This window comes from Pyxicephalus adspersus, chromosome 2, assembly GCF_032062135.1.
Source record: "Pyxicephalus adspersus chromosome 2, UCB_Pads_2.0, whole genome shotgun sequence".
NCBI classification, from domain to species: domain Eukaryota; kingdom Metazoa; phylum Chordata; class Amphibia; order Anura; family Pyxicephalidae; genus Pyxicephalus; species Pyxicephalus adspersus.
Window position 1 is genome coordinate 140036222 of NC_092859.1, and position 27625 is coordinate 140063846.

Sequence of the window (27625 nt, forward strand, 5' to 3'; positions counted from 1 at the left end):
CGATTGGCTAAAGGTTGCTTTGGCTGCTTTTATCCCTAGAACGAGCCCAGGTGGCCGGAGAAGCGAAGCTTTCTAAGCAAGATCTGGGGAGACCGAGGGCGGAGCGGCCACGGGGAAGAAGCAAGACCGGGGATGTGAGGCCTGTGCGGCACCTCAGTGGAACGGTATGATAATGGAGTTTAGGGCACTGTGGAATGACTTTGTATGGGCTGGGCTTGTTATATGACCGGGGAGCAGTAAGGGGATATTCAGCTCTCTAGCTATGGGGAACTACAAGTCCCAGCATGGCTGTAATAGGAGATTTGTCCCTGGCTGAACTCTTAAATCCCTCAAGTAATGGCAATGTGGGGTATAAATGGATCTGAACATTCAGGGCTGGGTAGGCGATGAATGACAGCTTTGTCTGCATTGCTGCTGGCCTATAGGAGAGATTTTTCCTTACTTCCTGTCCTGAGACACAACAGGAAATAAGGGGAAGTCTCCTAAAAGATCTCTTAGGCCATTGGACGGCTGTTGATGAGGTTTCCTCCCCCCCCCCGTGCCCAGCCGTTACTTCTCCCTGCCATCTGGTGTGTTTGCAGCGGACCTAAACTCAGAATTTATACTTTACAAAAAAGACGACAACCCTTTTATTTAAAGTAAAAATTTAGTTTATTTTTTTTTTAAGTGCAACACCCAAAAAAAAGGGTGCAGCACCGACCTTTCTGTCTTGATTGCTGCAGCCTCCTGGGATAACTACGTCACACATTCCCTAAATCAATGGGGGAAAAAATTACTGCTTGCAAGCATGCGCAGTGAGATCGGCAATTTTTTTCCCTCAATCTACGCCACCCGATCTGTGCCTGCGCAGTGTGAGATCAGGTGACGCAGGAAGAAGTAAGGAGAAGATGCGCCAGGCACTCTCTCAGCGCCGGCCCGAAGATGGCTACCGGGACAACAATGGGACCTGATGGAAGAAACCTCCCGACAGATCTGTGGGTTTAAAGAGGAACGAAACTTAAAAGTCGCCAAAACCAAAAAAATCCACTTACCTTCAATCCCGCAGGGCAGTCGATTGATCTGGAGGTCTCTTCCATCATGTCCCGCATCGTCCCGGTATCAGTCTTCGGGCGCCACCGTCTTCTCCTCTTCTTCCCGGTTCTTCTTGCTACGTCACCCGACGCAGGCGCAAGTACACACATGAGATGATTCTCCCCATCTACGAACAGAAATTCTTTGGTGAGAATCTGACATGTGCACAGAAGTCGGCTGATATAATCAGGACAGATCCATAAATGGTTGATGTAGAACGACCGCTGTACAAGCCAATGGAAGAGAGAACAGCGGGGTGCTGCTTCTCCCCTCCCCATAGAACAGAATAGGTGCTGTGTGTACAACGCTTCTTCATTCATCTTTCACTAATTTGTCACTAGAAATGATCACAAAAGATTGTTTTTAGTGACAAATATTTTACATGTGTACACAGCCTTAGTCTCACTGAGCTTATCCGTGAAATAGAGAGAATCTACATAGACAACAAAATTACCATTACACAGTATTTATATAGCTCTAACATATTACGCAGCGCTGTACAAAGCCCATAGTCATGTGACTAGCTGTCCTTCAAAGTGACTCACAATGTAATGTCACTACCATGGTCATGTCATTATCACAATCTAGGCTGTATGACCAGTTAGGACCTCTTCATATGGCACTACACTATTCCCCCACCTCTTAGATTGTAAGCTCTTCGGGCAGGGTCCTCTCCTCCTCCTGTGTCACTCTTTGTATCTGTCTGTCATTTGCAACCCCTGTTTATTAATATTACCCTATTTAATGTACAGCGCTGCGTAATGTGTTGGCGCTATATAAATCCTGTTTGATAATAATATTACTAATTATGTAGCCATTTACCTCTGGGCAAATTAATTGTTCAACTTTGGTTATCATTTTTGTAAAAAAAATTTGAAAAGAAATTTGACAGAGGTTCCAGTCCTTCACCTCCTCAGTCTATTCTACATACATTGTGCATCAATTGCAACAGATATCTGGTGATCCGGACAATCGCATTTCCTTCCTTGAGGTTTCTGATTACATAAAGCTTGTAAGCAAATGGTGTGGTCAATTGGGATCTGTCAGCATTTATTACTTTGTATTTTATATAGTGCTGACATATTATACAGCGCTGTACAAAGTCCATAGTCATGTGACTAGCTGTCCCTCATAGGAGCTCACAATCTAATGTACCTACCTCAGTCATTACCACAGTCTAAGGTCAATTTTAAGGGGAAGCCAATTAACCTAACTGCATGTTTTGGGCATGAGGGGGGAAACCGGAACATACAAAGTCCAGATAGTTGCTGATGGTGTCCAGACTGAGATTTGAACCTAGCATTCTAGCGCTGCAAAGGCCAACATAAAGCCAACCATGCTGCCCTTTAAATCTGAGTGGTGGGAGACTGTGCCCATGCACTGCTCTGTTCTCGCTTTGGCCTGGCTTGGTCTATTAATAATATTATTAAACAAATTACGCAGCGCTGTACATTAAATAGAGTTGCGAATGACAGACGAATACGGACAGTGATGCAGGAGGAGGAGAGGACCCTGCCCCGAGGAGCTTACAATCTAGGAGGTTGGGGAATTAAAACACAATAGGAGTGATCCTAGCAGGGACCTTATTGTCACCAGATGGCTAAATTTTTTTTTTTACACACCTTCCACACCGTGGAAGGTGTGTGTAGTCATGTGACCTCAGAATAAAAGTCTAAATTATGGTAAAGTTCTCTACTAATGGTTACACGTTTAACACTTTTGAAAGCTACATATCACAACATGCTTTGTTTTTATTGTCTTCACATAAGCTTCAAAGCCTGGAAAAAAAGAATCTTCGCTGTCATGCAGAACAAAACTGCTGGCAAAATGTCCGACACCCCGACGAACAAATTCTGAGAACTGCTTGACGTTAATATCTTGGTCTTTTAATTTGTTTAAGAATCAATTTTCTATTTCAAAGATGGAAGAAAAATATGGGTTTTGAATTGTCTTACGGGCACATTTGGCAGCAGTTGGTATATGCAGGGGCTGAGGCTTAACGTCTGAAATGTGTTGGCTGTTTACACCATTTTTGTCTTTAATTCTGTGGCCTTTAAAGCCCTTTGGTTTGAGGCAGTTGTGTGTTTAGATCAGGGTTTCTCAATCAGGGATCCTCCATAGGTTGCTAGGGGTCCCTTGAGCAATTTTTTTCCTCTCGGGTCAGTTACCACTGAAAGCAATTATCTATTTGGCTGTCTTTTGAAGTGGAACTAAACCCGCACTACTTGCCAAACCCCATTCCATTGCAGGGTGCTGCCATCTTCCTTCTTTTCTTCTTCCTCCATACAATCTTTTGGCCATCTTGTTTGGCTGTGACAGGATGACTTAACTTTTCCCAGAACGAGCAAGGGAAGCAAAAATTGCTGACTTCTCTGTCAACTACATAACAAGAGGATAAGACTCAACGTGTACGTTTGGTGGAGCCGCCCTCCTAAACAACAAATATTGATATCAGAGAGAGGAAAGATAGGGGTTTTTTTTGCGACAAATCAAGATTATATTGTAAACAAATAGTTGGATGAAATAACTTTCATACACAAACAATGTACAATACTTATTGGTCTGTTGCCATTTCTTTAGTCATGGGATGTTTGACCAATTTACTAGACACCAGAATTCCCTAAGTATTAACGAAAAAAGTCTTGTATCCCATCATGTTTTGCCGATAGGCTTCTTCAGGGGATGCACAGAGCATGTTTACCAAATGGATGTTTGTAGAGATTTCCCTTTTAATAGGCAATACGGGATTTTCTTGGCTGGATAAAGTCCGAGTTCTCTCTATGGCTGGAAAATCACATATAGAATCGTGTGGTGCAGCTTTCCTCGTCAACTAGCGCTTAGCTGCACAGGTGGGTAAGAACAGTAACATCACCTATCCCTTTCTGCAATAACCACCCGCCTGATCATGCATGTTTCAAAGTGGGACTTTAGTTGCATTTTAAGGGTGACTTCCACTGGCCAGCAATATTCGAGGCATTCTACTCGCTGACCAGGACGCCAGTGTTCTATGAGCTGTGGATATAGTTATTATAGAAGGGGTTCCCTGTAGACCTGAAAAGTTTTCGTTTTTTTTTTGTTTTCCTCGTTTTCCATTTGGGCACCCGCGGGCGGTTGCTCCTTAATCCATCCCTCCCGAGCCAGAGGTGAAGCAGGAACTGTACTGCAACCTCATCACCAGTCCTAAAATCGTTGCACATTAAATGTTTTTGCTAAAGCGGACCTAAACTGAGAAAACTAACACCAGGAGGTAGTACTGATTGACAAAAGAGACATCCAAAGCTGCACACAGGACCAGCCACCAGAGATAATGTAACTCCTTCGTATGCTGTCTCCACAAAAGTCCGCTGTGGAGCCGGTGGTGAAGATGTCGGAGCCCATCCCTGCACCAACGACAAGTCCTTGATGGCATTTTTAATAGACCAGAAAATCTCAATAGGTATGTGGGAGTCAAGTAAGTCCCATTAAGCACAGGGGAAGACCAGACTGCTCGGTCTTTTGGCAGCCAATGCTGAGCTGCATGTGCACAATTGACCATTCCACGGAGCGATCAGGCAGGTACAAATGATTATTTCAGAAGGGACATGGCCTTTTCCCTTCTGCTATAATGCCCTGCCTGATCCCAAAGTCCAAAAAAACTGAAATTTTAGTTTCCTTTTATAACCTATATCCTGGACATGGGATTTTTTTTTTCATTTCATGTACATCATTGCTCCCTCAGCATAGGAATGATTTTCTGTGAGTATCTTTCCATTGTTGACTTAGTAGCTGATACACCCAGTAAGTAACGAGTTTTCCTTTCACATTCACACGTTTGTTTGTATACTGTATTATTAGGATTATAGAAATGCTAAATCCTAGTTATTTATTTTATTTTAATGACTCTTCAAGGTTTATGCTTCATTTAGAATACACATTTGGACCGTTTCAATCCTATAATTGTCCGTCCTTTACATTGACATTGTGTTTTTCCCTTTCTAAAAAAAAAAACACAAAGTGATGGAACCAATGGGGGGACAAGTCCATACCATTCTCTAGTCAATACTCCAGGATTCCCCATAAGCCCCCTAAACTCTGGCTATTCCCAGTACAGGTAGACTCTGGGTTACATACGAGATAGGGACTGTAGGTTTGTTCTTAAGTTGAATTTGTATGTAAGTCGGAGCAGGTACATTATTTTAATAAATGTAATTTGGACAGATGTTTGTCTCAACATATTATTAGGCAGCGTGGTGTCAGTTACTGTATAAAAACCTCATTGTGAGTCAATCACAAACAAGCAAAAAAAAAATGGAGCCTAGACAGAGTTTGTTTAGGTCATTAAAAAGTTACAAAAGTGCAGAAAGAGCTCAAGCCTTAAGATCACCCACAACCTCAGCTGTGTTTAGCAAAAGATTTCTTCTGCAAGTCATGCGAACCGCCCCCTCCCCCCATCAATCCTCTGTCCTGCACACAGCAAGCAGGGAAGCCCCGTTTGTATCTAGGAGCCGTCCATATGTCGGATGTCCTTAACTCGGGAACTACCTGTTTATTTCATTTTGTGGTCCACCCATGTCCCAAAATACAGTCCACTTGCCAAAGCAATTGATTTCATTGGGGGGGGGGGGGGGGTTCTAGGGCCAAGGCTTTGATGGCTGAAATCTTCATACTGACCCACAACTTTATGGGTTCACATGAAGTGAGAGTTCTGACAAGAAAATTGTATGTGAAAATGACACTTCAATCACCTAATAATAATTACTAGTGGCAGCTTTGTGAATGCTCCAGCCGGTCATCCAGCACTTGGTTGCCTTTTTATTTGCAACTCAAAAAATTCTGCAATCTCCACTTGTATACTTTGCTCCTGAAGGGAACACGAGTACACACATCTGTAACACAAGGTCATTTCACTGATTACTAACTGATAAATTGCATTTTCTCAGCTGGAAAAATCAACATAAACTGTAAATTGCTGGGGAAGAATGTACACATGGGTATCCCAGAATTATTTCACAGTCAGATATTAGTTATCTGTCCTAACAGGACAGGATTTCTGGCTCTATGAAGGATTATGCTCGGATGACCCACTACTGTGTAAACGTGGAAGGCATAGATAGTATAGGCAAGTGCATGTATTGCTTCATTGTGTGGATATTCAGTTTGTGGTACAATATTATTATACAGTATGTATATAGCGCCAACATATTACGTAGTGCTGTACAAAGTCCATAGTCATGTGACTATCTGTCCCTCAAAGGGGCTCACAATCTAACGTCCCTACCATAGTCATGTCATTACCACAGTGTAAAGGCAATTTTTTGGGGGGACGCTAATAACTGCATGTTTTTGGAATGTGGGAGGAAACCAGAGTACCCAGGGAAAACCTTCAAACTCCAGCAACATGGAATTAACCCTTGGATACAGTTTACCCATGATAGATTAGATGCTGTTCCCCCATTGAAGAGTTTAACCTGCCCTGCTTTTTTGCCGTGTCCGCATTGGTCTGTCCGAGTTAGAATTCTATGAAAGAATTGCTCCGTCCTGTGTGAGCCCATTGATTCTGTATATTCATAGATATTCCTGATGAAGCAGACTGCGCTCAGCGAAATGTGTAGAATAGTTGGAAGAGTCTACATGTAATGTCATTTTATAACTGTTTTATGAATTTTATTTATTACAAATAAAGTGCTTTTTATGTTTTTAATGTAAAATTGTAAGCCATTATATTGTTAGTATTTAATGCTTTTAAAGTCCCAAGTCTCGTTTCCAAACCTGTAGTTTAAATATAGGGATGTGTGGCAAAAGGTTATGTATCAAGGGAAATTACAGAATAGGGTTCTGCCCTAAATGGTCTTGGAACAGCCATGGAGCTTTTTGCTGCTTCACAGGATAGATGGGGTTGCCTGCCCACAATATGATCATAAAACAATAATATTAAATTAGACCTTAATTTTAGCTTTTAGTTGGCTCACTAAGAGATTCCCTTTTGGGTATTTAAAGTGAAAAGGAAAACTATTGGTAATTTAGGTAGCTGGTTATTGCAGAAATGGACAGGTGATATCCCTTCTTCAGTAACTGTTTTTACCTGCCTTGTTGCCGCTCACTTGTTTCCTGAGCCGTGCAGCGTTGGTTGCCTTGAAATATCAGCAATCACGGCCAGGCCAGTCAAGATAACTGAAGAAGGAAGACAGCGGCTCCAGGCCAAATGGGGTAAACGCTTCTATTGATTTCAACTGTGCATTTTCACTTGCGTTTTCAAGCACGTAAAACATAAATGCGGGAAAACACAGAATAGACATTTTCCACCGGCAAGCTTTAAAACGCTAATAAATTGCATAAAAACGCATTAGGAATGTTTACATGTGTTTTTATAAACGTCTGTCTAGTCCCAGCCTAATTATTTTATTAAATCATTTTTACAAAGCAATATAACCCTTAAGTGTTTTTTGTTTTTTTTATTTATTTTATTGTTCTAACAAATTATGCATTGTATTTTATATCATATGTAATAACAAAACATTACCCAATAAATAGGTTCATAGCAGAAATGTAAGAATTGCTTTGGTTCATAGGAAGAAGTTGTAATGGGTATTCCAGAATCTGTCTGTACATGAAAATGGTAGAACTCTCATATGTACACCTCATTTCAATATTTGTATTTCAATATTTTTATTGATTTTTTTAAACATAGGAATAACAAAAAAAAGAGAGAATTTTTTTTCGTATAAACCATACAACAAGACATAAGGCCAAAGTAGCATAAGTGTCCTTTTGAGACACTTGTTTAAAATGAAAAATGACTAAAGACAAGCATATTCAAAATTTGAGCATTATCTTTTTTATTTGTATATGGCTGCTCATTGAGATTTTTTTTTTATTTGATCTTCTCTAGAGCCCCTCTGACAATGCGGCTGAAGGGACCCTCTCATTCTTTTTTCCCACCAACTGGAGTCCATTCTTCTCATGGAAGCCATGTGTACACATTTGTTAATGGAGCAGCGGACCTTGATAGTTCATCTGAGGAGGAGCTTGATGTGATGGAATTACGAGCACGGGGTGGAGAGTTCCAGCGCCAAAATGCATTGCGGGAGAAAGTTGGCGATGTGGTTCTCTTGGAGCGAGCCATCACAGAAGATGACAGCCTGAACAAGCTAGCGCTGCAGTATGGCTGCAAGGTAATCAAAGAAGTTATTCCTCAGTAAATTCACTTTAGAATTTGTGGCAAGTTATCTGTCTTATTTAGCTGCCACAATATTAATATTTTGTCTGTAACCCCTTTTATACTGACTAATAAAAAAAATTATATATATATATATTACAGTGTTCTCCAGCCCCTATTAGCTGGGCACACAATCCAGCACTTTTCAGTAACCACCCAGGCTGTTGTTTTTGGGTGGTTACTGTGTTGGGTCACAATACCGGGGCTGCCACCCACCTACAAATCCCCCCCCCCCCCCCCCTTAAAAAGATTTCTGGGTTCATCACTGACTTACATGGCTTCAAGGCTTAGTGTCATGTTTACGTGTTGTGTTGTTTCCTCCAGGTCGCTGACATTAAGAGAGTGAACAACTTTCTCACAGAACAGGATATGTACGCTTTAAAGACGATCAAAATCCCAGTAAAAGTGCATGGGATTTTTACAGAACACAATGAGGAACCGGACGCCCAAAATTCTCATGACATTGTCACCATGTCCCCCGATGATGCCAGTGTTAGCTCTGCAGACAACGCGGACATAACCCAGTATTTCCAAAAGATAGACCAGACCATCGAAGCAGCACAGAACCAGGAACTGTTCAATGAACCTTTTGGCTCTGGCAGCCTTCAAGTAACGCTCACACCAAGACAAAAAGACTCTTATCTCGGAGCAGATTGGGGTATCCGATGGTGGAATGCAGTTTTAGTCATGCTTTTAATTGGAATTGTTTTGCCTGTTTTTTATATTATCTACTATGAAAGAGCTGCAGATAAACCTTCACTTTTTGGAAATGGCACACACACTCAGACAAATACAAGTACAATTCCAAAGCAGTTCTGAATCTAATGGAGGGTGCACAAAGACCTCTGGACCTAGGCGGATGAGATGTGATACATTGGAGAATTCTTCGTCCCCCCTTTCTCATGTCATGCTATATTTTATTAGTGGCTGCTCCATAGCAGAAGTCAGAATATTGTTCAGTGTTTGGATGGGCAGCTACATAAAGCACTGACCACCAACTAGCTTTATGAACATTTATAAAAGTTGCAGATTGCACTGTCAACAGTATAAATTTCTGCAATGCTTTCCATATCTCTGTCCATGTCTTTTAACTTTGCTCAGAAATCATACCTCCAGAATATGGATATGGTACACGTTTTATGTTTTTGATACCTCCATATGTTTACCCTGCCCTGACATAGTACTGTATGAGATCTGATTGCCATGTTTCTAATGCTGCTTTCCTTGTATGTCTGAAAAATTCAGAATCTCTTCCCTCTTTTGTATTTTCTTAGAAACCTATCTTTTATGTGGTCTGTCTTTTACATGTTTGTTATCTATGGATTTGCCAAATCCAAATGGTATTATCTATCATGATTTCTTCTGCCAGCTCTGGTTTGTAAAGACACTTTGGCACTGCACTTTAAAGTAAACCAGGGCAACCTAAACAGTATATAAAATTCCCAGGTAGAGGGTTTACCTTTTCTAAACCTGTCAGAGGATCATGATACAAAGCCGTGGCATAATTTTGATAAAGTTTGGTTTAGCTTTTTCTTATTGGTTGCTTTCCTGATTGTCTATACCAAAGATTCCCAACCTATATAAAGCAGTTCCATTGCACAATTATGTGTATGTGCTTCATTCAATTTAAATGCACGTTATGATAAAATGGCTGTTTGCTGGGCATCCAGCAATCCCACCACGATCAAATTTAAAGTCAAGAAAGAGTCCAATAAGAATCCCAAGTGGCAAAAACAGATCAGTGGATCACAGATTGTGTAAAGGAGTTAGCTGTTCAATTTATACGTGGAGAAATCGGTTCAATTAAGAAAAGGCACAACTTGAAATCTTTGTGCCAGCCATTTCAGTGTCATGTTATACACCAAGTACTGTGAGAAATATTAGAACCATTGTATGAAAAACACAATAAAGTCCTTTCTAGGGACAACAGCCCTGCCACTGGATTACAAGAAGGTTTGAAATAAGGGGACATCAGCCAGAATTGGGAAGGGGGGTAACTACCTCCTTAGCTTAGTAATCTCTCTACCTTTGCTGAGGTTTTTAAAAAAAGGTTTTTAGCAGCTGAGTTCCTTCTTCTCTTTTTCTGTTTTAAAACACAAAAGCTGACCAGTGGTTTGACCTACATATAGCCAGAATATTTGATATGGTTATTCTCATTGGTTTGTAAAGTTATTAACTTTAAAATGTAAAGTATGAGCTAGAGTGCAGAAAGCTGTGCAGCCGTGGGGTAGGAGACGGCAAAAAAAGTTTACACAGGCAGCCATATAGGTTGTAGTAAATGAAACAAGATGCAGAGAAGAAGTGCGTCACCCTGATGGCTGTGCTGTGGTGTGTTGTGTCGTTTCTCAAAAATGTTTAAATCAGAATTCTGTGTTACTACTTTGATTATATGTAGTTTAACTTTTTTTTAAACAAAATCTAATCTAAGTGCTTAAAGCTGAACTCTAGGTAATCAGCTAACTACACTGATGAAATCTATGTAAGGTTTTTTTTTTACATCTTTTACCTGCCAATGTATTTCTATTTCTGACTGCTCAATCCAGGTATTTACACTGCTTTGAGACAGCACAGCCTTGCATTTTTCCTGTTGCAGTTATAATAATAGTTATAAAAGTAGTAGGTCCAGGCCTTTCTGTCCAGTAGCTTGCAAAGGAGAAAAAGACTGATGAGCCCATTTCTGTTACACTCCAGTGTGCTGCTTCTCTCTTTCATAATTGATGTATTACTAAAAACCGAGCAGCAATATTTTATCTCTTATAGGTAACCTTGTTGTCATAACGAACAGGTATATAAAATGTTTCTTATATAAAATAAAGTTAAATGCATTATATAAGTTCCTGAGGATACAAGCCCACAATAAAATCCATTTGAGAAAACATGTACTGGAAAATACTAGGTATTGAGATACCTACCTGTCTGATGTTGTTGGACCTCTGGGACCTACAACATTTTTCAACATTTCTGTTGAGGGTAATGCCCTGTTGCAAGTCTTTATTCATTTTTATTCTGAGTATTTATTTATACATTTATATAGTGGCTGACGTCCATTGCAGCTCATTACAGAGTGCATAGTCAGGGTGCTGTCTTTCACAGGAGCTTGCAATCTAATGGTCTTACCATTGCTAAATGCCATGTGCCAAGTTAACCTTCCAGTATGTTTACAGGAGAGAAAAAGAATTCCTAAGGGTAATCCACACAGACTCCTTAAAAGTAGTGACCCAGCTACAATTAAATCCTAGGCCCCTAGTGCTGCAAGCCATTGAGACCGGGTAGACCCAGTAGAGAAAGGTTTCCACTTTAAACAATCTCTAACCTCCTGGCCATGTATAAGTGCTAAGCAGAAACCATGCATATGGTATTTACAAACATTTTGGGATTCACTGAATCATTACCCTGGTGTCAGAAAGATTCACTAGCTACTAAAGTGCACACAAGCCTTCTCTGACTTACTACAAGCCTCTGGATTCAGTCGGGGCAACTGCCAGTGCTAAATTTTAAGTATATTGTTTACAGTGCAAAAATGTAAAAAAAAAAGCAATGTTTTTTGTTCATTTTCTTCTGTGAAGGAAAATGTTATTGGTAAGAATTACAAAACACTAATTAAACCTTATTTCTGAGCAAACCTGAGCCTCGTACTACAATTCTTTACTATATAATGTCTTTGTGCTGTGAAAGCAGAAAGTAAACAAGAATAAATTATTAGCTACCTTGTGAAATCATGTTTCATATCACATATGAATGCTTAGTCTTCAAAAAACAAATAGGAGTCAATATAGAGAGGCATCAGGCACAGTTACAGAGAGGCATGATGCACTGCATGTATTGGAAAGGAAAAAAGCACTATGTTTTTGGAATGTGAGACAATGCAAGTAATGGTTTGAGGCTCGAATGTGACTGAGGAGGATGGAGGACTGAATGTAATATAGAATATGAGGCACTATGTGTAGTTGGGATGTAATAGAAATACAGTACTGAGAGGTATGAGATTCTTTGTTATAGAAGGGCATTAGGCACTAGTAAAGTGGCATGAGTGGTTTTGGTGGTTACCGAAAAGTTTGTTCACAATACAGGGCAACCACCCACCTACAGCTTCTTCCCACCCAGCTAAAAAATTTCTGGGGGAGAATACTGCTACTATTTATTTAATATTCAGAACCTCAAGTCTTCACTGTCCTGGCTGCACCTGCACATTACAGCCTCATAGACAAGATACGTATGTATCTTTGGAGGGGTAGGGTGAGGTTAGATCAGGAAAAATGGACTAAAAGTTTAAAACTACTTTGTGCACTTGCTATCAATACCTGTCAGTGAAAATTGAAGACAGGAGTTGCTGTTACGAGTACCACAACTATTTCTTCTTCTACTGTGAAATCAATGGACTGCCTGGCCACTAATGTAAGTAGGCACCAAACAAACCACTGATCACCAATTTGGAAGAAGGTACCGGTATTTAAACTGTTTCAGAGGATGCCAAACCTCGGGCTTTATGTTCCACGTTTGCTGGACTTGTCCTAAAGTTGAGCATCTGTATATCAGATTATATAATTATATCAATTCAGTCTTATATGTCAACATCTTCGAAAGCCCCTGTGAAGCTCTTAATTTCCAAACCCCAGCAAATGTCCCTAAAAGAACCAGATCCTGACTTTTCACATTTTCAGTGCTACTAAACAAAGCATTGGCAGACCTTGGAGGCTCCAGAGTAGTCTGAAACAGTACCAGTTCAGGACCAGATAAAAGTATGGGAAGGTTTACATTATTCACTATGTGGCCATAAACATTTGTAACACATCAGCTGTGATAGTTAACCTGTTCCTATTATTATTATTATTATTAAAGGGACAATCTTTGTGTCTAATGCTTTACTTTAAACTGCACTACTTCTGATATAGAGACAATACTGAGGCTGCCATTGCTGACCATCCTGTCTGCCATTTATTGGTTACAAAACTTTATTAGTTACTGACCTGGAACAAGTTTGCAAATATATTGACCCTAGGTGTTCAGATGTTACTTTGACCTTATAAACTGCATTTTTCTAGGTCAGTGATAACAGATAAACAGCCAGACAACTTGTAAAAAAGGAATGCAATGTCATCCACAATTTTCCTCTGGTATACTTTTCCTTAAATGATAAAAAGGCAAACCCTAAAGTGGACCTGTACCTCCCCATGGAAAATGTTCCCCAAATGTTTACCTTTTTTTCTTGTTTATCCAGCATAGACACTTACCAGTCCTTTTTTATTCAGCTGCAGCACATCTCATCCCATGGTGCCATCTTTCTTTCCTGTGTTATTGGGAGCCAGCTGTTTCTGTTTTTTGCAGCCGACGTCTTACGGCTCATGCTTGATCATGTACATGCGCAGGAAATCTTGCACTTAATCACTGCTGCTCCTTGGGATGTATGACATGGATTTTCTAAGAGGCTGTACAAGTTAAATAAATTACTGTTGCATAGGTAATATTTGAGAATAATAAGCAATTTAAAGAAGAAAAGAGAAGGTATTTGGTATTTTGGTAATGTGGTAAAAACTTTAGTTTTTTTTTTAAAAAGTAAAGAAAAGAGGAAAAAATAGTATTTTAGTTAATTTGTTGGCTCTATGGCAGGGGTGACAAACTCAAATACACAGAGGGCCAAAATTAAAAACTTAGACAAAGTCACGGGCCAACCTTGAAATTTATTAGAAAAATTGAGGAAGCTTTTCCTTCTCATTAGATATAAAACCTTTTCATATGGAAACAAAGAGGTTTTGCTTAACATTCAATCTGGAACAAGCCTATAATTGAGAAAGAGGCATAGGATTGTTTTTAAAATTGTATGTAAGAAAAAATCTTATGCTTCTTTCACTATTTGTAGCCTTCTGAGTTAAATTTCAATGGTAACCTTTTTGCACAGGCTAACAATAATAATAACAATTTTCTTCTATAAAAATCCAACCATTCAAGTCCATGCCTTGGAGTAGCAAAGAAAAGTACATAAAAAAACATTTATTCAAGGTCCAAGCCATCTCCTCTTGATGCTTTTTCATCAATGTTTGGGGTCAGGCTCTGAGCTGAGGAAATCCTCAGGATTGAGTGGAGGTTTCCATCAGTAAGACGACTCCTGTTCGATGTTTTATTCATCTTCATCTTAGAGAATAGTTGCTCACACATATCTCTATGCTGCCGCACATAGAAAGCATTGAGCAGCTTGGGTACGGAGCTGGCATTGTGTCCGAGATGTAACGTGGAAATTGTGCAGCACCCACAGCGTCATACACTTGGATAACAGCAGGCTATGCACAGCCTGAGACACCGCTATATGACACAAGGCCATGGGTCGGCAAGGTGCCCCTGTAACTCCAAAAGCCTCCTGGCACCTCCCACGTGTAGCTGAGGGGGAGTGCTGGAAATGCCATACTCAGCCAACGCACGGCTAAATCTTATGAGTGGCCCGTGGCTGGAACTTCCTCTTTAATGAAATAGTGCCCCCACTACAATTCCCAGCAATACTTGCATCTTTAAAACAGTCCAATGCGGGACCACGCATCGGCAGCCAGCCCGCTGGTCCAGAGACAGGAGTGATGCCGGGAATTGTAGTAGCGGCGCTTTTTCATTTTTAAACTTCCTTTGGGGGTAAAAAAAAAAAAAAAAAGGATGTTGCGGGCCAGAGTTTGACACTCCTGCTCTATAGCTATGATTCTTGCCTTTGCGAGACTGGGGTTCAAATCTTGGCTAGGACACTGTCTATGTGGAGTTAGTATGTTCTTCCTACATCCCAAAAACACAGTTAGGTTAATTGGCTTCTACACGAAATTGACCTTAGAGTTTAATAAAGAGCTATGACTATGGTACAGACATTAGATTGTGAGCCCCTCTTAGTGACATGACTATAGACTTTGTAAAGGTGCTATATTATTACAAGATAATAACTGAGCCATCTGTTCATTTGAACTGCTTGGCAGAAAACCTTACATGGTATTTATATAGCGCCAACATATTACGCAACGCTGTACAATGTCCACAGTCTTGTCACTAGCTGTCCCTCAAAGGGGCTCACAATCTAATATCCCTACCATAGGCATATGTCCTTAATACAGTCTAAGATCAATTTGGGGGGAAAGCCAAATAACCCAACTGCATGTTATTTTTAGAATGTGGGAGGAAACCGGAGCACCCTGAGGAAACCCACACAAACACAGGGAGAATATGCATACTCCATGCAGATGGTGTCCTGGCTGAAATTCGAACCTGGGACCCGGCACTGCAAAGGCCAGAGTGTGAACCACTGAGCTGATCAAACTTCAAATTGGGGTTTCCACTGTTTGGCCTTCATCTAACCAAGCCATGGTTGAACTTTAAATTTAGAATAGTGAAGTTTTACAACAAAAATTGTGGTCCAAAAAGTCACACTAAGAAAATAGTGCTGTGTTCATCACTAAAGCTTTCACCTAATGAATGTCAATAAAAAGTGAATGTGTTACAGAATTGTTCCAGTGTTGAGGAGAAAGACGACACAATCCAGGAAGGTGCACAGTAAAAGCCATTATCTTTACTTTAGTGAATGCAGGATACAAATATTTTACAATCTCTATTCTTTATATACCCATTTAACAAAAAGTCACAAGTATATCCATTAAGTATAATAAAGATGAAATAACACACCTGGAACAAATTCTTACTAGTTCATATGATTTAATTCCCTTTTACACTAAAGTGACTGCGACAAAGTCCAGCTTCTGTCGCCAATGAATTCAATGTCTGCAAACCACAAACAGCATTTTTAGCCAATACACGCACGTAATCGCACGCAGACAGATCACTGCCACCTGTGTGTCTTCTGATCATAACTCAGAGTCTTGCATTTCATTTAACCGTACCCCACCCCCAATGATATCTAATCAAAAACATCCTGAAAGTTCAATTTTTATGATGTATGCCTTGTGAACAGATATAAGACCTGTTGAGAATAATTCAAAGGATGAGGAAATGATAAATATATGTGAAATAAAATCTATTTATATAATACAAAGGACAGTTATGCCAAATTGAATGCCAATATTTTTGGATTTAGATATGTAAAAAAAGAAGGGATGCCTAGCTATTGCAAAGATGATTGTTGAGGTGAAGAAGACCTGGTTTATAAAAAGGCCTATGGGAACAAAAGTGTTAAAGTGTGGGAACCTTGTGGACCTGCAAGGATCTGGGTTGGTCTTCAAATCAATCCATGTAGATATCTGGAGTGCCACTGGATTCTAGGTCAAGGCTGACATTGATTTTACTCGTATCTTCTTGGCACCCCACCAATCAGCCAAGAAAGGTCTGGCTTTTGAGCAGAATACCAAGAAAAAGATTTATTGGTGGGACAGAATGGATCTTCATGTCTTTCTGGAGACAAGACTCAGCCTTGGTCTAGGATCCATGGAAGTTTCCCAGGAACACATTGATTCAGTTATAGAATAACACAGGTATTTGCTGGGTTTTTGCAATGCCATAATTCAGGGTAACTTTTAAAAGTTGTTTGAAATATTTATTGTAGATGGATTTGCAATTGTATTTACATTTTTTTGTGTGACAAAGTCTTAACAATACGTTGGGAATATGTGCAGGCTCAATAAGTCTGAAGGTTCAGGTTTCTGAAATGTCAGTACGTTTATAAAGCAAAGCATTGTTTGAACTCATTAGAGCAAAATTAATGCCCAGGTAAAAGGTTGCCACCACTTCTGGGAAAATATACTGTTCTAAGGAGCTCAATTCTATTAAGAATATTGGAAACAAGTCACATTCTTACCAGCTAGGCCAGCAAAATACCAAAATAAGTTGCTGCACATTTTCTGTATTACTTTTGTACAGTACATTTGGGGTGCTATGAAAAGTGAATGGTAATCCAGCAAACCAATGCAAGTGCTGTGTGTTGCATTAATGTGTTTCAGCATAAAAACAGGTATGGTAATGAAACACGTTAGTACTAATAAAGATGTATGCTTTATAGAAGTCTATGGGTTTTTAGGTGTAGACCCGTTCTTTAGAAATAAATTTGCTACCATCGCCTGTCTTGCATTACCATTCTTTGGCTGATTGACTCATGTCTTGCAGCCTACAGGTTTAGGAGAAGCTGCTATTGTACATTTTATTGCAACTTTTTCGTGTAGTGTGGGCTACATCTGAATACTTTTTCGATATTAGTAACCCAAGAGCCAATGCTAGTATGAGAATGACAGCAAGTGGGTCATAGAAGAATAAGTCATCAGTGGCAGCACCCAAACTTCTGCAGGTTCTTTACTAATCCTAATTGACCTTCCAAAAAAATATTAACACAGCAGAGCTGGTGGAATTCTTACTGCATGCTCACTGCTACCAAGTGATGAAGGCGTATTATCTTATAACAGTAAAGATCCAAATTCAGAGGTATGAGGGAAGGATCTATGAAAAGCTGTTTTGTAGGAGAATCAAATTGCTTTGATATTTTGTGATAACTTTCTTTTTATTTGGTTATTAGGTCAGTCCAAGATGACTATCAAATAAAGGAAAGAACACTTAGTAAACATAGGACTAATTATTTTTCACCAGCCTTACCTTAAGTGAACTCAAATTTTGTTGTTTTCCTTGACTTCCTGCACTTAGTACAGCCTTTCCCAACCAGGGTACCGTGAAACCATAGAGTTCCTGCAGGAGGTTCATTCAGTAAGTATTGGTGGACTGATCTCCCACCTAATGCCCACCTAGTAGCCACCTAGTTCCTGCATTGACATTACTTGACTAAGCAAGTGACATGAAGCCAGTGCTCATTAATGTAGGGGGGACCAAAAGGACTACCAGGTCACTACTACAGGGCATTTTTTCAACTGACCTCCAATGTAGGGTGGCCCTTTTCCCAGAGGCTACCAGTGTAAGGGGGTATTTCTTCGATTGAGCACCATGGCAAGGAGTCCCCCTTTAACTAGCAATAAGTGTAAGGTGGTTATTTTGCTACTGGCCACCAGGGTAAGAGGGTATCTTTACCCCTGAGCACCGGTAGGTAGTAGAGTCAATGTACTAGTCAACATCATTCTTCTGCCACTGGCCACTATAAACAGGTTTTTCTGCCACTGGCCACCAGTCTGACATCTTTCTACTATTAACCACAAGAACAAAGGTTCTTTCTTTCACAAAATTGTGAAGAAAAAAAACCCTACATTTGCATTCCTGACTATCTTTTCATTATGATCATTCATTTCTGGTCGTGCTATTGTTTCCTCAAAGAGCTGAATGGTGTTAAAGTATCTGTTATGGAGTCAAATATGATCACACCAAATTATATGCTCTTATGCATTATTCCATTACTTTTTGACCTCATCATAATGAATAATGGTTAAGAGTATTTTTAGATTTGTAGATCTAAACAATGTTAGCAAGGATTCCCTGAGTCCTTGAAATTTGAAGGGTTACTCCAAAGGTAGAAAGGTTGGGAAAGTCTGACATGGTACATAAAAAATGGACCAGCCTGCATACCCCCCCACCTCCCAAGTGAAAAAAATCAATCAACATCTACAACTCTATTTTCATGTGTCCTAGAGAACCTGCTAATAGGCCCAGGTCTTGTTCAGGAACTCAGCATTAGACCGGCAGGGTGAGCTCTACCGAACCAAGAAAAACAGCTGGTCCACAGTCAAGCCTCTAGTCAAAGCCGAATTCACAAACACTAATAAACTTCTTGTAATGAAATCAATGGCAGTGTTTCAATCTGAAAATTTTACTCAACACATTAAAAAGCTTTTTTTAGTTATTTTAGGCCAAACACAGGAAATCTGGAGTCATATGGCGTAAAAACACAAACAAGCTTACGCTTGGTGCAAACGTGACAATAACACAAAGCATATGCAATGGACTGGTGAAGTATATTCTGTTTCTTCTACAGGGAAATGTAGAAGAACAAGCCACTTGTATTTTTGTATACAAGACTTTATATCAATAATTATCTTTTTTTTTCATAATATAGCGAAAGAATTCATCTTTCATTCCAAGCCAATACGTACAAATCAAGGTAAAATGACTTAATAATGAAAAACGATACATAAAGGACCAGGACAGTTGCCCGTAAAAGCCACTGTGCTCTTAGAGAATTGAACATGGATTCTGGTTGCCCTCTGTGACACCTCCTTGCTTTAATTTTCCAAGAAGCAGCCCGATCATAACACTTAGGTGTCACATTCTTTTCATTTAAAAAATATAATGTTTGACCTTTTTGGAGGTAAGTCTTGAAATGGGATGATTTCTTGAAGCAGCTCATTATTTTGCAGTTCAGTGCTCTGAGCAGCTTTATTAAAAGGTTTCATTTGAATTTTCCTACTTAAAGAGGAATCTGCATAGGACAATACAGTCAGCACAGCCATTTCTTAAGGCACACAAGAATAATAGACAGTAAGGGGGAAAGAGTCACTGTATAGGAGAGGCATCCATATATTCTAAAACCCCTGTACAAACTGAATGTCTCTTCTTCACCATTGCACAGTCTAATCATTTCATGCACAGCAAAGTGGCAAAAACCAAGGAAAACTTTTTTTATTATAAAAAGCATCCATCATACAGGTCCGATTCTAGTTTTGCAAAGGGATTGTGGATTTTTAGGATACTAACTAAAGGACACAAATGATATCCCTAAATGGGAACTTTGGGCTAACAGTACATCTTTGACGGAGCGCTTGGAAAAATCTGAATATTTGAACTTTAATAATCATTACTGTGCTTGCTAATGCATGACAAAAGCACATTTCCTCCTTATTTATGGTTCAGTTACACTGTTACTGTGCACCTTAATATGTTAGAGGGCCATTTTTTTTTTGGATGGCAACCCAACACACTTCTACAATATATCTGTGTATTGTAACATGCAAACATTGGGGTACACTGCATTGCTGAAAATGGGGCATGGAAACCCATTCAAATCAATTGGCTAGCTCAATTCAGGGCGCATCAAGGTAATGCAACAGAACATGCAGGTGAGAATAGGCTCTTGGTGTGCAAGTCTGACACTTCAGCTTGCATTTGAGCTTGATGCAGACTTCTGGAGACCTCTGGTGCTGTAATGAACAAGCTGAAATAAAGCTGAAAGTAAAACTAAATCTTCATATGAAGACGTTGTTCTTGCTTGATCTTTACTGATTGTTTTGGGTAAAAGTGAGCACTGTACAGACAATTAGTGGAGTAGCCAAGCAGCCCATGCTGTTCTATGGAGAAGAAAGGATAAGCAGGATGCTTCCTTTGCTATCCTATTAGTTGTCCGTCATTTAATGATCTGTCATGGCGGTTTGCCATCAGTATCATAGAATACCTGTAAGGATGCCAGATTTTCACTTTAATGCGGACCATTTAATGGTCCGCAAGCCTCAAAAGGTTGGGAACCACTGATCCACATGATGGATAACTAGAATGGAATGGTACTATTGATTCAGGATATTCGTTAGAAAGAGATGGTATACAGGTGATACCATGCTTTAGGGAAACTTGTAAAAAAAAAAAATATTGCTGCCCATGTAATAAAAAGTATATGATTTTTTTACCTTGTAATGTTCTATTACTGGCTGTATTCTACCTGGTATGCTTCCTTATCACTGATTCAACAATTAGGCCTTGTTCAGATGAACCCCTATCAAGGCCAAGGGCTTACACCTACAAGCTCTTACAAAAGCCTTGTAAAAAATAGTTTAAATTATTATGAATGGGTCTTTTCTTGTGCAGGTTTTAGGCTTTTACCAGCATTAGTTCAAATGCTCCATGTAGCATTCAGGGATGTCTGGCCATCCAAATGTTTCCAGTCCTGAAAGCCTAGCTGTGCAGAGTAGGCTTCCAGGAGCATTTAATGGCTGTTTTTCAGAAGCGGGTCTAAACATAACTTTACTTGACATTTCTGAAGGCACAAAAATGCTGTGTAGGCATCACTATCCCATTTAAGCAAATAAAAATCTTCAGCAAAGGTCTGAATCTGGCACCTGATGCCTAAAATATGATGGCTGCATCTTTTTTTTCATATGCAGACAATATTGAAAACATTTTAGTCAATGGCAGTGCCCTCAGGCATGGCATGTACTCTGCCACATTCTCTCCTTACCTACCCACTGCAGCATTACAGCCTAGTTCCCACATCCTGACATCAATGTCTAAACCAGGGGAATAACATTGTAGCAAAGGCCCCACATACCCGTAACCAGACCTAATAATTGGGCACTCAGGTACTCCACAATACCTATAAGACCCCTTATTTCTCTTCTCAGATTTACTTTGGTGTTTTTTTTTCCATGGTCAGAAAAACTATGGCACAATAAAAAGATTTACATATCTTATCAAAGTTTTGCATTTCAGTATTTGCCCAGAGGTCTTTTTAAATGTTGATACAAACTACAATAGCATACAAAAAAATTAGGGATATTAAAAAAGATAAAGAAATACTTTTACTTACACAATTACAGAAGTAATTCATTGTGGGGCTGATAAATTGCACAAAGCAGAAAGAATAGTTTGTCTGTGGCAGCTGGAGTTCAGCTGCTGTTTTTCTAGTAAGGAAAGCATTTCAGTGATGGCTGGCAGCAACTTCTGGCCTTTCTCTGGTACATACATATCTGATGCTGTGCAAATCGGGCTATTGTCCGCCTATGTACAGTACAAGTTAATTTGGATGAACAAAGGAAAAAAAAAAAAAAAAAACCTCAAATATCCCAAATGCTTTTCCTGTGATAACATTGTAACATTTTGCAAAACTATTGAAAAAGTCTTTGGCAAGTATTGTGCAGCTTTGTTGAAGATTTTTAAGTAACCTTCAACTCCAGTATGGGGAGGTTCGGCACATATCTTAATGGTAGTGAGGTTGTCACTCTAAATAGGCTACTAGAAGGTTTTTTCCTATCAAACTTTAATAACCTTTTTTTTTTTTCATTAAGGGGAACTACACGGAAAAGTTATGGCAGCAGCCCTTGCTGACCTGGTTCTAAAATGTACAGTTTGGCTGCTTGTTGTTCTGATCCTCTGTCTTTAACCTATTTTGCATCACTGACCAACAATGAGTATACAGCTCAGGTAATCGGCCAGGAGGCAAATCTGTACCACAGCTGCATGAACGTTTCAGGTGTGACTGAAGCCAAAAGATAAGATTTACATCAATTACATCAATTACTATTCTTTAGACAGAGTTCGGCAATGGCGTCTTACATTATCTCCCATTATAGGTTCAATTTAGGAGCTGTGGTTGCCCAACCTTTTCACCTGGGAAGTTCCAAAGTCTTGCTCTAAAATAAACGCTTCTGATTGCCAAAGGGCACATTATTGCCCAGGAGTTCATAAAAATATTATTCCCAAATAGTCAGCAATACAACTCTACAAGAAGCAAGGAGCGTGAACTTTGCCAATTGCAGACTTCAAATAAAACTATTAGATCAAGGAATACAAGTTTTAAAGTTTTTTTTTTAATTTTTTATCTTGGATTCTTTTTGTAAAAGAGGAGTATTTTACAAGTTACTATATAGGCACCGCCATGATAGAATGTTTTCAGTAAATATTGGCCACTGATTCAAGCGTCCTTCTTTGGAGTTACCCAGCAATGTTTTCTAATTTCCTGCCATTCAAGTCAGCTTATAAAATGGACTATTCACAGTAAATTTGGAAATGGGTTAGATATTAACTACCTACCTTAGGCTTACCACCTGTAAAGTTTTGAGCAGCTTACTTGAACCTTTCAATCCAAAGTTGGCCAGTACTCTTAATACACACATCTGAGCAACCCCCTTGTTTGTACTTCCCTACTCCAAGATTGGGTACACAGGTGAAATAATTGTCATTGGAATGGATCTTTCACAATCCTTTCAACAACAAAACACTACACAATGCATGAACGAGCACTGTACATATAGCACCATTCTGCTCTATGGAGAGGGAAAAATGATGGCACGGCACCCCATTGCATTCTCTCCCTATCACTTTCATTACGATCGCTGGTCGATCCACCAGGACAGATAATGAACAACGAGTGCTGTACATACACCAGATTCTTGTCCGATACCAGTCCTAAGGTGATTGTCGGACAAAAATCATCTGACGTGTATGTAGCCTTGGTAAGAAGCTTACCAAATTGTCTATAGCCATAATACATAGACTTACATTTAGAATTATATAGATAGGCTTACCCTTCTAGCAGAAGCAGCATCCCATTCAAGCCCATTGGACATTATTTTGCAGAAATGGGCAGTGTGGTACCAGATTTTTACCTACCAAGCTATGGGCATTGCAAGAGGCTGGTAAATGTACAAAGTTATGCAGCCTTTTGTAAGTTTTAAGGTTATTATAAATAACCATTATTTACTCAAATATTTTCTAGGCACAACAGGTAATTGGTAGGTAGTGCTTCAGGGGTGCTGCTAAATTTGCAGTTAAGCTTCTGCCAGTATTTTAACATAATGGAGGAAGCATCTGGTAATCCCCACCATTTTGAATTATTATTTAGTCTGCAAATTTACCAGGTGTGACAATGTGGAGACATGATTTATTGCATGCAACAATATAGACCTGCAGGCTGACACCAGAACTGACATGATCAACTATGAATTGGCAGGATCCACAAGTATTTGCTATGGTAGAAAGGCTTGCATTACCATACCATGGAAAATTATTAAAACCTTCTATTTTGGGAAAGAGGTGGTGTTATAATCACTGTTTTTGTTGTGCCCTCAGTTGAAACAAGAAGTGAAGGGAAATATCTTCAAAGGCAACATATGCAGTTGTAAAAATCTGGCAGTGGTAATAACCCTTCTCAATGCAGTGCACCATTAGAGAACTTCACCTGAATTTCTTTTTCTGGTGGCACCAGTCACTTAATAAGGAAGTAAGGAGAAATCTCCCTTACCATGTTATCTAAAAAAAAAAAACCTGCAAGTTGGGATACCTTTACTGGTAATAATAATTTGTGATTTATATAAAAAATGTCTTTCTGTATAGTTTACACCAGTGGGGCAATTCTCTAGAGCAGTGCCTCCCAACCAGGGTTCTAGAACCATAGGGTTCCTCCAAAGGTTGCTAGGAGTTCCTTGTGCCTCTCAGGTCACTAGGTAACACCAATGATCTGTTTTGGCTCTCTGTAAAGGTGAGATTCCTTTCAATGGCCAGCAAGGTAAACTGTATTCTTCCCACTGAAAACCACACTAATATGCTGGGAGCTGAGGATATAGTAATTATAGCAGGGGTTCCCTGAAGACCTAAAAGCTATTTCAAGAGTTCGCCATCTTATAAAGAAACACCATATCCAAATCATGACGCTTCCTAAAACCTGAGCACTGGTTTTCTCCAGTCACATTTTGCCACAATGCTGTGCATGAGATATTAAAGATTAAGTCAGATCAAAAACACACCACTTCGAATACCACAAAACAAAATTTTATACAACTCTCAGAAAAAAAGCGAGTTGTGTAGTAACAGTACTAGCAAATAACACCCAAAAGGGAATACAGCATATTTGACAAAATTGTACATTACACATTAAATACTCTTATACTTTTCTACTTGGATATTGCCGTTATCACTTCAAGTTGGCAGTAATCAGAAATATATATATATATATATATATATATATATATTGGTTTGGTGAACATACAATAATAAATTGGTACTTACACCCTGTTGTGAAATATTTAGGATGTTATATACAAAAGAACAAGAGTTTGGCTCAAAGTTTAATTTTTACATACAGTTATATCATGGCTTTTTTTTTTCTTTCTGCAGATGTTGCATGAATATTTTTTACTTTTTCTTTTTACTTTTAAAGCAAAAAATAAAATATATAAAAATCAAGGAATTACAGGATAAATCTATAGTCTAAAAAAAAAAAAAAAAAAAAGGAAAAAGAAAAAGCTCAACATACAGCTTTGGTTTATATAAATAATTCATTGCAGAACGTGTTCAAAAGTATAGAACTTTTATATATAGTCATTAATTCATAAGGGTATTTTTTTTAATAATATAAAATATACACAAGCTAAAATCAGTTCTCTATCTGTTTTTTTTTCAAGGTATGAATGTAAAAAGAAATGTTCTTAAACATATTCCAATTATAACTTAATATATTACTTTTTTTTTCTTTTAAAACGCCGCCAGATGTATAGATCTTCAAAAAAAAAAAAAAAAAACAATCTCATGCTTCCCCCCCCCCAATCCCATTTTAATTTATATATATATATATATGTTTTTTTTTTTTGTTTTTTTCGTTTTTTTAAGCCACACACTTGACAAGAAACCTCCCTTCTCCGTTACGATTGCTGTTTGTGTTGCACGTGCAAAAATAGACTGTGTGGCTTAAGCCCTTCATATACTCCTACTGTGAGGGGGGATTTAGGCATGGTTGTGTAGGATAAAACGTTTACATATACAGTATTGCTTTCTTTTGTTTCCTGCTTTCGGGTCTTTATTCCTGCTACAAAGCCACATCTTTAAATGGTCTGCCTACACAAGGGCTAAGGACAGTAAGCTTTGTACTGTTTAAACCTCTTGTCAGAGGGGGGGTTGAGTCAGTCAAGGTGGTTAAAAGGGCCTTACAATAGGGCACCACATATACACATTTTTACTAACCCCCATCGCAGCCTACAAAAAAATCATCCCTTTGCTATTGCAGTCTCAATGTGGTACAGTACAAGATTCTGATTTTAATGCGTTTTCTCCAGGAAAGGGTCAAACTCCAAATTAAGTGCCACATTGCCACGTAAAGTTGTAGGTCTGAGTACAGTCATTTGCAGCAGGTACCTGATAGAATTTGTGTTAAACACAAGTGAACACACAGACACACAAAAGATGAGCTTGTGCGTGTGTGTGTGATGGACTTCTCTTTTTTTTATATATAATTATATATATTTATATATATATATATTTAAAGGGTTCTGCATCCTCTGGAAAAGAAAAAGTTTTTGATATGCATGGAGCTCAGCCACTGATGAGGAAAGAAAAACCTCTATGTCACCCAGGCATCCATCCTCATTCGTTTCATGGAGGGGCTGTCCCTATCTTCAGTGTTAGGATTTCTTCCCATGCCGACAGGGGAGTGGAAATCATTGCGGACGTCTTCTCGGTCGCTGCCGTCGTAGGAGCTGCTGGAGCTACTGAGGCTGTCTACGGGCGATCTCCCCATTTCTGGACGAGCCTGGGGCTGGTGCTGTGGATGTTGTTGTGGAAGGAACCCGGTGGAGGTCACTCTATCACGTGGAGGGGAGATCGGCTCTGATTTGATGTTGACATTTTGGTTGGTATTGATGGATAAGTTTGAACCCTGAGATAGCTGCCCACCAGCCCTGTGAAATAAACAAAAAAAAACTGTAATAATGGGGGGGAGTAGAGGCAGATCATTTGTAATTATCAAGGCAGTAGAAGTGACCTTTCAGTGACACGCATGCGGAGGATTGTGTGCATTTATTGGTCTGCAAGCTCAAAAAGGTTGGGGACCACTGCTGTATAGTACCAGAAATGGCTTTTAAGACTCACTCTATACAAAACTAATAAAAAATAGTTTGGGCTGGTTATATACTTCAATATGGATAAGCCAAGTGTCACGTAAAAGTTTTAAAGTTTTATGATGGGGCCCCATTAATTGTAGTTACAGATCATTGCAATTTTGTTTATTTTTTTCTAGAGAAGCTTAAACCTCCCTTGCCTCAGTATTCAATATAAATATTAAAAAGGTACTCACACAAGAGAGCTGAGGGCTGCTTGTCCTAAATGATGCTGCTGCCAGGCAGATACCTGTCCAATAGGCAGCATTCCTGGAGAGTTAAACCCTTGTAGAACAGAAAGGTCCGCACTGGTAAGAGGATAATCTGAGCAAGAAAGAAACACAGTGACAATGAAAGAGCAAAACTTTGTAGTTTCAAGAACTGTACAACCATTTAGGACCACAATATGATCTCATGTTTCTTGCATACTCCAAGTATTGCCTTTTTTTTTTAACTCTTGAAATTAAACAAGGCCGACAGTCTACAGATACAGAATATTCTTTACTAGAAAATGAGTAAGTAAGGCTATAATCAGCTTAAGCAGGTTCCTTTGTTTTTTATATGAATAACTGTAACGTGCATTGTTATACACCGCGTGATGCATAATTTAAATTAAGCAAATAAAACAAAGAGCAGTTTCAAAGAAAATGGAATACGAAGCAACCCTGAGTCAGACCTTTTTTTGAGCATATAGAATATTATTATGCATTTTAGTGTTTATAAATGCTAATCATTTATGTACAACTCTTCCTTCCACCTTCCTGACTCTAACAAATATTTTTATAATCCTTTGTTTTGTTGCGTTTTATGTTGCCACGTTCCTCAGCAATCATGAGAAGGCTGATCTTCGACAACTCAACAAATGTATTTTTCTCTGATGACCCAG

General features: G+C 39.1%; 2 protein-coding genes across 2 annotated transcripts in view; one reads left to right on the plus strand and one right to left on the minus strand.

Annotated features, from left to right (window-relative positions):
- LYSMD4 (LysM domain containing 4) lies at positions 1-10367 on the plus strand. The gene is made up of 3 exons (XM_072402665.1): positions 1-164; positions 7940-8222; positions 8591-10367. The coding sequence occupies exons 2-3, from the start codon at positions 7953-7955 to the stop codon at positions 9083-9085; spliced, it is 765 nt and encodes a 254-aa protein (XP_072258766.1). The 5' UTR covers positions 1-164; positions 7940-7952; the 3' UTR covers positions 9086-10367.
- A 5410-nt stretch (positions 10368-15777) lies between these two features.
- The window catches only part of MEF2A (myocyte enhancer factor 2A), a 59164-nt gene continuing 47316 nt past the window's right edge, over positions 15778-27625 (minus strand). The window contains exons 8-9 of the mRNA XM_072399127.1: positions 26937-27063; positions 15778-26541 (exon numbers count right to left, since the gene is read on the minus strand). Of these exons, the coding sequence (XP_072255228.1) occupies positions 26205-26541; positions 26937-27063 (464 nt within the window). The 3' untranslated portion in view covers positions 15778-26204. The remainder of the gene's footprint in view (positions 26542-26936; positions 27064-27625) is intronic.

Coding starts and splice junctions, on each gene's coding strand:
- LYSMD4 (XM_072402665.1), top strand. CDS start 7,953: ATGCGGCTGAAGGGACCCTCTCATTCTTTTTTCCCACCAACTGGAGTC. Junction 8,223..8,590: donor CGCTGCAGTATGGCTGCAAG/GTAATCAAAGAA, acceptor TGTTTCCTCCAG/GTCGCTGACATTAAGAGAGT.